Source organism: Xiphophorus maculatus, chromosome 1 (genome assembly GCF_002775205.1).
Source record: "Xiphophorus maculatus strain JP 163 A chromosome 1, X_maculatus-5.0-male, whole genome shotgun sequence".
Lineage (NCBI taxonomy): Eukaryota > Metazoa > Chordata > Actinopteri > Cyprinodontiformes > Poeciliidae > Xiphophorus > Xiphophorus maculatus.
The window spans coordinates 31,727,779-31,739,024 of record NC_036443.1 but is presented as its reverse complement, the minus strand read 5'-3'; the positions used below and the strand labels follow the sequence as shown (position 1 = coordinate 31,739,024).

General features: G+C 42.3%; 1 protein-coding gene across 3 annotated transcripts; it reads right to left on the bottom strand.

Moving 5' to 3' along the window:
* Positions 1 to 1,803: 1,803 nt before the first annotated feature.
* On the bottom strand, positions 1,804 to 11,214 carry LOC111608652. 3 transcript variants are annotated; one of them, XM_023334148.1, is made up of 10 exons: positions 10,760 to 11,211; positions 9,083 to 9,256; positions 8,372 to 8,529; positions 8,014 to 8,212; positions 7,693 to 7,789; positions 3,131 to 3,302; positions 3,011 to 3,060; positions 2,818 to 2,923; positions 2,305 to 2,402; positions 1,804 to 2,227 (listed from the first exon to the last, which is right to left on the bottom strand). In XM_023334148.1, exons 1-10 carry the CDS (start codon positions 11,011 to 11,013, stop codon positions 2,183 to 2,185), a joined length of 1,353 nt encoding a protein of 450 aa, XP_023189916.1. In that variant the 5' UTR covers positions 11,014 to 11,211; the 3' UTR covers positions 1,804 to 2,182. The 3 variants fall into 3 exon arrangements, 2 of the variants coding, with proteins under 2 accessions (XP_023189916.1, XP_023189924.1); XR_002752789.1 differs by lacking the exon at positions 1,804 to 2,227 and having other exon boundaries at positions 2,315 to 2,402; positions 2,715 to 2,923; positions 10,760 to 11,213; XM_023334156.1 differs by lacking the exon at positions 1,804 to 2,227 and having other exon boundaries at positions 2,343 to 2,402; positions 2,759 to 2,923; positions 10,760 to 11,214.
* Between the last annotated feature and the right edge of the window lie 32 nt (positions 11,215 to 11,246).

The window sequence follows — 11,246 nt, the reverse complement described above, 5'->3', positions numbered from 1 at the left end:
CTCCTCCTCCCAGACATCTGATCCGGATCCCCTCCTCCCTCCGTCTGGTTCTCATTTTCTCTGCTTTTGGTTTTTTCCAGGCTGGAATCTGGAGCAAAAGGAAAACCGGAGAGCAGAACTCCAGCAGAACTTTTTCCATGTCGGTCTGGACAGATCCGGGTCTTTGGAGGTTCTTTAATGAGGCAGAACTTTAGATAATCTGACCTTTAACCTCCTGCTGGTCGTGACCCAAGGAACAGTTTATAGTTTCTGTTTGGTTGGTTCAGATTGGATTAGAAAACTGCTGAGAGGAGGAAAAGAACTAAAAACCTCTGAAGGAATGTTGTTCAGAAACCAGCTGAATGTGGCAAAGATCGTCCTAAAAATAAGCATTTAACACGATTAGAACGGATCAAACTAAACCCAAAGCTGGTTCTGGTTGGTCTCCCAGTGTCAGTGGTTCTGGGAGGGAGTCATCATGAGGCGTTGATCGCCCAATCAAAGGACGACTTGATCAGAAACAAAGATGTCTGACAATCCTGGAGATTAAACCTCTCCAGCCTGAACCCGTTTCCAAGGTTTCCAAAATCCCATAATAAACTGGTTCACATCCACCATTTTACACATTAAGAGGTCGTGTTAACGGAATATTTTCCGTATATGACTGTTATTTTTTTTTAATGACCGGACAATTTGAAGCCCGTCCATCATTTGAAAGATTATAATTCACACCCCTGATTGGTGCACATGGGCAGACATGACAGACTTTAAGCAAAGATTTCGTCGCAGAGGCAACTAAAATCAATCAATAAAAAAAATCCTTTCTGAATATCATCTCATGGACTCTGAACTAAATGCGTCTTTCTGACCAGAGCCGACGGCGTGTTGAGGAGTTACGGACCGGAGCGCCTGGTTAGGAAGAGCATTAAAAACCTTTGGAGCCTTTAGTTCCAGACTCCATTACATACAGAACAGAGAAAACTAAACGTTGTGTTAATCCATGTATAGTCTAAACAGGAGCCTGGAGTTTATCTTGAGGAAATAAATAAATGACGGTGCAGAAGTTCATTAGACCGTAACATGCGCAGTGCTCTGCACAACCAATGTGAAGAATTAAACTGAACTCATTCAGCGGTTTTAACAAATGGAGCTGAAGACGTTTCCCTCACAGATGTAACTTCTATCCGTTTCGGGGAAGTGAAACCACGCAAAATAATTCTGGTAAAAGCGCGAACCGGACAGCACAGGGTCAAAAACTCACCGAGCTCAACTGATCGGTTTGATCAGCAGATCAACTGACCGATGAACCAGCACAGATTTCTCTGCAGATGCGACCAGGAGGAATGTGAGAGGCTGAGGGTTCAGAGGCAGGTGAAGTGCTGCTAATTTAAGTTGGATCGTTTAATTTCATTTATTCTAAGTTATTGGGGCCACAGTCAGTGGCTTTGTTACTATGGAGAAAAAGTTAGATGCATTTATCTGCTTTATGTGATGGATCTGGATTCATGGGTCAACTAGTGAATAAAAATGATAGATAGCCGATGTTAATATGATTAGAATTTGACAGGTAAAAATAGAACATGGCCGACTTTTTTTTAATGCTGTCAGTCAAATGGAGAACAAAACAGTCTGGGTCTTCTTAAAAGACAGAGTCTCTGGGAACAGTTCTTAAAGATATAGCCAGTATTTTCAGCAAAACTGAGCTGACTGTCCAGGAATGACACAAGGAATTTAAAATTTTCCACAGTTTCAACAGGTTGGCCATCAAATGAAACTGGAATCACTTTCAGATCTTGTTTATGCCATTTAATTAGCTCTACTTCCTTAAAAAATGAACAAATATGGTGTTTTATAAGATAATCTATCTTTTATGCATCCAGTAATGCCGAAATTAATAGTAAATAATAAAGTCTATGTGGTATTCTGATTTAGTAATGTAATTATAGTAGTTGTGCTACCACCCCACGCCACTAGAGGCAGTATCAGGCCCAAAAAGATGCAACTAAGGAGCAGATTCAGAAGTTCACAGAAAGATACAGAATCTGTTAAATCCCTAACCACCTGACTGTTGTTCCGCTGTTGTCCTGCAGGGGGCATCATCATCACATGTGACTATTTATTAAAAACATTTTTATTAATCTTTATAAATTTGAGAAAATCATTTCCATCTGCAGATCGCTGATGACATCACTGATGACGTCACTCAGAGGACGTCTGACCGGCGGCGGCTCCTCAGGCTGTAGCGGGGCTGCGGGGGGCAGAGGGGCGTTAATAACCAGAACGAAGAACCGGGTTCCTGACAGGAACCTCCACAAACAGACACACCTTCCTGTCCTCCACCTGGACGCTGTACACCAGGGGGGGCGGAGTCTGGACTGATGCATGATGGGAAGAGGAGCGGCAGAGGAGACGGGCGTTCTGACCTGAAGGAGAACCAGGGAGGTCAGAGGTCATCAGGTGAGATAGGCGGCATCATGGTAAAACCTCCATTAGTAATTATATTTATCTATTCAACAAAACATTTATTTTTATCCCAAAAATAAAAACCAAAGTTTAACATTTTAAAGTACAAACTGCAGAGAATAAAAATAATGTGAAATAAAATCCCTAAACATGGAGGACAAGACGGAGCTGATCTCAGTTTAGAAAATGATTTGTCCAAAACTCAGAACAGAACCTGGATGCTTCTAGTTCCAGTACCTGCTGGTTTTACTGGTTTAACTGCTTTTAATCACCTAAAGGTTAAAAACTTCTGAGCTCTGGTTTTTCCACAGCAAACCTCCAGGTGTCGCCAGAGAGGCCCGAAGCTTTAGCTCTGCCCCTCTAGAGTCAGCTGACCTGAAGGTGCCATGTGGGAGGAGCCTGCAGCCAGTGATGACATCATACTGAACCCTTCTTCCTCCTCTTCCTCTCTGCTCCACAGCCTTTCTGCTCTTGCTGTCCTCTGGAAATCAACCAGCAGGTGGAGCTGTTTAGGACTGAACCAGCAGGTGATCCAGGTGTGTTCAGGTGCGACCCCTGTTGACCTCACCTTCAACTGCAGCCGACGGTCCTCCAACTTCTTCTCCTGTGTAAACCTCTCTGTAAACGACAAGCAGCTCCTTTAAGCCCCGCCCTGACGTACCAGACCAGGTCTTACCTGGACACTCACCTGCACGCCGCAGCGCCTCCTGCAGGCTGCTCTGCGTCTCTCTGAGCTGCTGCAGCACTTCCAGGCTCTGCTGCACCGGGTCTCTGTAGCGAACACACACCAGCAGCAGAACACACAGGGCAACGCACACCGAGAGGCGCCGCAGCGCAGCAACGTACCCTGAGACCAGCTCCTGCACACAACAGCTCTGATTTATTCACGAGACACGCAATGTTACGACTTTATTTACGAAACACGCAATGTTACGACTTTATTTACAAAACACGCAATGTTACGACCTTATTTACGAAACACGCAATGTTACGACTTTATTTACGAAACACGCAATGTTACGACCTTATTTACGAAACACGCAATGTTACGACCTTATTTACGAAACACGCGATGTTACGACTTTATTTACAAAACACGCAATGTTACGACCTTATTTACGAGACACGCAATGTTACGACCTTATTTACAAAACACGCAATGTTACGACCTTATTTACGAAACACGCAATGTTACGACTTTATTTACGAAACACGCAATGTTACGACTTTATTTACAAAACACGCAATGTTACGACCTTATTTACGAAACACGCAATGTTACGACTTTATTTACGAAACACGCAATGTTACGACCTTATTTACGAAACACGCAATGTTACGACCTTATTTACGAAACACGCGATGTTACGACTTTATTTACAAAACACGCAATGTTACGACCTTATTTACGAGACACGCAATGTTACGACCTTATTTACAAAACACGCAATGTTACGACCTTATTTACGAAACACGCAATGTTACGACCTTATTTACGAAACACGCGATGTTACGACCTTATTTACGAAACACGCAATGTTACGACCTTATTTACGAAACACGCGATGTTACGACTTTATTTACAAAACACGCGATGTTACGACCTTATTTACGAGACACGCGATGTTACGACCTTATTTACGAGACACGCAATGTTACGACTTTATTTACAAAACACGCAATGTTACGACTTTATTTACAAAACACGCAATGTTACGACCTTATTTACAAAACACGCAATGTTACGACCTTATTTACGAGACACGCAATGTTACGACTTTATTTACAAAACACGCAATGTTACGACTTTATTTACAAAACACGCAATGTTACGACTTTATTTACGAAACACGCAATGTTACGACCTTATTTACAAAACACGCAATGTTACGACCTTATTTACGAAACACGCAATGTTACGACCTTATTTACGAAACACGCGATGTTACGACCTTATTTACGAAACACGCAATGTTACGACCTTATTTACAAAACACGCAATGTTACGACCTTATTTACAAAACACGCAATGTTACGACCTTATTTACGAAACACGCGATGTTACGACCTTATTTACGAAACACGCGATGTTACGACCTTATTTACGAAACACGCGATGTTACGACCTTATTTACGAAACACGCGATGTTACGACCTTATTTACGAAACACGCGATGTTACGACCTTATTTACGAAACACGCGATGTTACGACCTTATTTACGAAACACGCGATGTTACGACCTTATTTACGAAACACGCGATGTTACGACCTTATTTACGAAACACGCGATGTTACGACCTTATTTACGAAACACGCGATGTTACGACCTTATTTACGAAACACGCGATGTTACGACCTTATTTACGAAACACGCGATGTTACGACCTTATTTACGAGACACGCAATGTTACGACCTTATTTACGAGACACGCAATGTTACGACCATATTTACGAAACACGCAATGTTACGACCTTATTTACGAAACACGCAATGTTACGACCTTATTTACGAAACACGCAATGTTACAACCTTATTTACGAAACACGCGATGTTACGACTTTATTTACGAAACACGCAATATTACGACCTTATTTACGAAACACGCAATGTTACGACCTTATTTACGAAACACGCAATGTTACGACCTTATTTACGAAACACGCAATGTTACGACTTTATTTACGAAACACGCGATGTTACGACCTTATTTACGAGACACGCGATGTTACGACTTTATTTACAAAACACGCAATGTTACGACTTTATTTACAAAACACGCAATGTTACGACTTTATTTACGAAACACGCAATGTTACGACCTTATTTACGAAACACGCGATGTTACGACCTTATTTACGAAACACGCGATGTTACGACCTTATTTACGAAACACGCAATGTTACGACCTTATTTACAAAACACGCAATGTTACGACCTTATTTACGAAACACGCAATGTTACGACTTTATTTACGAAACACGCGATGTTACGACCTTATTTACGAAACACGCGATGTTACGACCTTATTTACGAAACACGCGATGTTACGACCTTATTTACGAAACACGCGATGTTACGACCTTATTTACGAAACACGCGATGTTACGACCTTATTTACAAAACACGCAATGTTACGACCTTATTTACGAGACACGCAATGTTACGACCATATTTACGAAACACGCAATGTTACGACCTTATTTACGAAACACGCAATGTTACGACCTTATTTACGAAACACGCAATGTTACGACCTTATTTACGAAACACGCAATGTTACGACCTTATTTACGAAACACGCAATGTTACGACCTTATTTACGAAACACGCGATGTTACGACCTTATTTACGAAACACGCAATGTTACGACTTTATTTACGAAACAGGCAATGTTACGACTTTATTTACAAAACACGCGATGTTACGACTTTATTTACGAAACACGCGATGTTACGACTTTATTTACGAAACACGCGATGTTACGACTTTATTTACAAAACACGCAATGTTACGACCTTATTTACGAAACACGCAATGTTACGACTTTATTTACAAAACACACGATGTTACGACCTTATTTACGAAACACGCGATGTTACGACCTTATTTACGAAACACGCAATGTTACGACCTTATTTACAAAACACGCAATGTTACGACCTTATTTACGAAACACGCAATGTTACGACCTTATTTACGAAACACGCAATGTTACGACTTTATTTACAAAACACGCAATGTTACGACCTTATTTACGAAACACGCAATGTTACGACCTTATTTACGAAACACGCAATGTTACGACCTTATTTACAAAACACGCAATGTTACGACCTTATTTACAAAACACGCAATGTTACGACTTTATTTACGAAACACGCAATATTACGACTTTATTTACAAAACACGCAATATTACGACTTTATTTACAAAACAGGCAATGTTACGACTTTATTTACGAAACACGCAATGTTACGACCTTATTTACGAAACACGCAATGTTACGACCTTATTTACGAAACACGCAATGTTACGACCTTATTTACAAAACACGCAATGTTACGACCTTATTTACAAAACACGCAATGTTACGACCTTATTTACAAAACACGCAATGTTACGACTTTATTTACGAAACACGCAATATTACGACTTTATTTACAAAACAGGCAATGTTACGACTTTATTTACAAAACACGCGATGTTACGACCTTATTTACGAAACACGCGATGTTACGACCTTATTTACGAAACACGCGATGTTACGACTTTATTTACAAAACACGCAATGTTACGACCTTATTTACGAAACACGCAATGTTACGACCTTATTTACAAAACACGCGATGTTACGACCTTATTTACGAAACACGCAATGTTACGACTTTATTTACAAAACACGCAATGTTACGACCTTATTTACGAGACACGCAATGCTACGACCTTATTTACGAAACACGCAATGTTACGACTTTATTTACAAAACACGCAATGTTACGACTTTATTTACGAAACACGCAATGTTACGACCTTATTTACGAAACACGCGATGTTACGACCTTATTTACGAAACACGCAATGTTACGACCTTATTTACGAGACACGCAATGTTACGACTTTATTTACAAAACACGCAATGTTACGACCTTATTTACGAAACACGCAATGTTACGACTTTATTTACAAAACACGGGATGTTACGACCTTATTTACGAAACACGCAATGTTACGACCTTATTTACAAAACACGCAATGTTACGACTTTATTTACGAAACACGCAATGTTACGACTTTATTTACGAAACACGCGATGTTACGACCTTATTTACGAAACACGCGATGTTACGACCTTATTTACAAAACACGCAATGTTACGACCTTATTTACGAAACACGCAATGTTACGACCTTATTTACAAAACACGCAATGTTACGACCTTATTTACAAAACACGCAATGTTACGACTTTATTTACGAAACACGCAATGTTACGACTTTATTTACGAAACACGCGATGTTACGACTTTATTCACATCGGTGGCTTCTTGGTTATTAATTTATTTATTGCTTCTGGTTTTCATTTTTCCAGAGAACCCTGAACACATCGTCTCATGTTCTGATTAAACCGGGTCACTTCCTATTTTTGTCGGTCAATCTGCAGTTTCAGATCGCTGGACAAAACAACCAATTATTTCCCAAAAGACCCCCACCCCCGACATAAGCCCCGCCCCCAGGTGAGTCTACCAACCACATGAAGGTGTTCTGGTTGGTCGGAGTTCAGCACATGCTGGTAGATCTTCTTCTCCAAGTAGAAGTTGACGCAGACCAAGGCCAGCAGCAGCAGCCTGGACCCGGGAGGAGAGTGTGGGGAAGCAGAGGTCACTCAGAGGTCACCTGTCTGATGTTCTGGTTTTGAAGGTTCCACAGAATTCTCTGGATCTTCAATCCAAGCTGCAGCTTTACTAGTAAACTGTGCAGCTGCTCCCCCTGCTGGTGGAAGCTGGAACTGCCTCTGTAGAAGCAAACATGCAGGAGCACGTAACAGGTAAAGGAAAGGAGGCGGAGCTACCTGGCCCTGGAGGAGCATGGGGTGGAAGTGATGAGGTAGACGGTGCAGAGCGCGGCGGCGTTGTAGCAGCAGGAAGTCAGGCTGTGAGCCTCCATCAGCAGGAAGCTCTGCAGGAAGGAGAGCCGCTGGAAGAGCTGCGACAGCGCCACCTGCTGCTGCCTGGAGGCGCTGCTGAGGTCAGAGAAGACCGCCTGCACACCTGGAGGGATGGGAGAGGGAGCAGGGCACAGGTGAGACAGGAGAGGACAATCAGCAAACCGAGATGCATCAGAACGATTCCTAAACTGACTGAATGATCTCTGAACAAAACGAGATCTTTACCCTGAGTTTAGTCTGGCAGGCTCTGTGTGTGTTTTACCCTGAGTCGAGTCTCTTAGGGTGGCTCGTAGCTCCTCTCCATTGGACAGGATTTCTTTCTGTGCCTGTAAGGCGACGCTCTGGGCTTCCATCAGCTCGTTGGCCATCTGTCTGGTGGACTGAAGCTGCTCAGCAACACCTGCTGAGGCCTCCGTCAGCCTAAACACAAATTAATGTAGCAGATTAGCGGCATGTTGACTTAGCATAATGCTAACAGTTTGGGAGCAGGTCAGAGGTCAGCAGAAACAAACATAGCTAAATGAGACTGAATGTTAGAGTTAATGTCTGCAGCAGGCCAGCGTCAGCTACTGTTGGGACGTAAATATTTCATATAAATAATAATTTATTATCTGAACAGAGATGATTCAGAGGAAACCAGGCAATAACTATTATTCATAAATCAAAATGTAAATAGTTCTGTATTTTAAGCTTAGAAACAACATGTGATCATTATTTACTTATTTTTATTTTGGTCTGTAAAACTGGCAGAAGCAGAAAACTCGTTTTAAAATGATGGTGAACATTTTTGGCTTTTTTTAAAACTATGTTTAAAAGAAAAACTGTATTTTTTCATGATATTAATTTTGTCTTATAAACAGAAACAAATAAAAGTGAGTAAAATTAAGCCAAATCCCGTAAAAACCTAAAAGGTTAAGAAAAGCTTCTGATTGGTCCTTTAAGACGCAGCGCAGGGCGGCCGGCGGCCGCTCACCTGTACATGGTGCTTTCTGCGCGGCTCTGCCAGGCCTCCGACTGCAGGAAGTGGCAGATGGAGTGGGTGTGGGTGAAGAACTCAGTGTAGGTGTTGAAGGCCACAGGATCCATCCCAGCAGTACACCTGCTGACCTCTGACCCCTCAGGGCAGGATGGGAAATCCCTGCCTGAGCTGAAGAGAAACGGGTTAAAAGGCAGATCTGTAGTAAACAAAAACGGCCACAAAGTGGCAGCACTCACTGAAAACTAATCAGGTCAGTTTAAGCTAAATAAATAAATACGCATTAACATCAAGAAAGAAAGAAAAAAAAGCCCAACAGGAAGTCATAATTAGGAGTTTCTAAAGTCATAATTACAAGAATAAAAGCCATAATTATGAGACAGAAAGTTTCTCATAACTATGACTTTATAACTCATAATTGTGACTTCCTGCTGGGCTTTTATTTTTCCTTTCATGGTGGGAACGGGCTTTCATAAAAACTTCAGGATGAAATGTAGAACCTTTAGAAAACGGAACACTGTGGTTTCCAAAGTGTGGTGTGGGGGCCGGCTGTGGCCCTCAGAATGATTCTGTGTGGCCATTGACTGCAGATCAACACCGGTACCAACTGGACCCATGAGCAAAGGAGATGGAGAGTTTTATTACCAAACTAAAATCCTCTTAAGAAGGAAAACGTTCCTGATATCATTTTAGGTTTTAATTTCAGGGTAAAAAGGAGCAGAGATCAGAAAACGACCCAAATCCTGGTTCTGGTTCAGACCTGCTGCAGGTGTAACAACTTTAGAAAATGTGCTTTTATTTTTTATTATTATAATGTTTGACTTTTCACTAAATTCTGATTAACACTGAAGAATCCTATTTCTTTGTTATATTTTAAGAATTTTATAATTTTACTAATTTTGATAAGCACTAGTACCTGTACTGTCACTTTAAGAGAGCGTCTTATGACATCAGCACTGTACCACCTTCAGGTGGCGCTAGGCTGCCTGAGAAGAGGTAGGAAATGTTCTTTGCTTTGGTTATTCTCGCGCTTTATGAAATATATAAAATAATTGTCAGTACCTGCAGCTGTGAGTTTGAATCCATGCAGAGAAATTTTCTTTTTGACAAGTTTAGAACATTTTTCTTAAAAGTTGGAGCAGATCTTGTTGTTAGTTTCTCCATGTGTTTATCTGCTGGGGGAAATCCGACTGCTAAATGTTAAAAGCATTTTTATTTCTATCTGTGCAGGAAACTCGGCGACACCAGAACCGCTTCGGTCCGGTTTCACTGAACTGCAAATGTTTCCTTCATTTCACTCAGATCTTCAATTTTTATATTTTAGTTGAGCATTAAAAAAACCCTACAAATTATTTTACCTAAAAAATAAAATAATAATTTCATCTTCGGACAGAACCGCTGTAGGTAAGTCCAGAACTACAGTGACGTCATAGATTAGTGACCTTCACCTGACGACGTCGTCACATCCCACCTGCGGAAGGAAGAGCCACGTTTTAACATCAGGACCGCCTAGTTCTGATCAGAAGTGAGTGGACTGAGCAGAGTCCAACAGAACCGGACTCTGGGTCTGTTTCTGCTGCTGCAGCGCAGTGAACAGAACCACCGGATTCTGTTCTGGTTCTGAAGAACCCAAAGCGGCAGGTTCTCCCTCCCCGGTTCCGACCAGCTGCTTACCTGCTCAGGTGACAGTGGGTGAAGCGCAGCGCCAGGCGGCTCTGACTCTCTGACGTCATGTCCCTGCAGGTGTCCAGGTGTTCCAGCGCGCGCGCCCAACACCCGCCATAACGCGGCTGCGCGGCGAGGCTCTGGACCCGCCGCAGCGCCATCCTGCCGCGCTCAGGGTCCAGACCCGAACCGGAACCGGCAGCGGGTCCAAGAATCAGGGATCCGCACAGCAGCAGCAGCAGCGACGCGGCCACATCCTCCATCCTCACCTGCCTTCAGCTCAGCCAATCACAGAGCCGCGTTTTCACGAGCGGGCCGCGACCTTTAGAGGCTCATTAACGGCTCCGTCAACAGGTGCTGAGCGGAACCACGTGACCTGAACGGAAAGGAGCTCGTCTTTGATTGGAGGAATAATGAAACAGGAAGTTGGAGATCAAACAGAAAAATAAAAAAATGAAATGGATTCATGGAGCATCGGATCTGAGATTATGTGATT

What these genes read in the sequence shown, in the direction of transcription:
- LOC111608652 (XM_023334148.1), bottom strand. Translation starts at nt 11,013, where the DNA reads ATGGAGGATGTGGCCGCGTCGCTGCTGCTGCTGCTGTGCGGATCCCTG. An exon ending in ACCGTCGGCTGCAGTTGAAG is followed by an intron (nt 2,924 to 3,010) that starts GTGAGGTCAACA and finishes GTTGATTTCCAG; the next exon opens with AGGACAGCAAGAGCAGAAAG. An exon ending in CTCCCACATGGCACCTTCAG is followed by an intron (nt 2,403 to 2,817) that starts GTCAGCTGACTC and finishes GTTCTCCTTCAG; the next exon opens with GTCAGAACGCCCGTCTCCTC.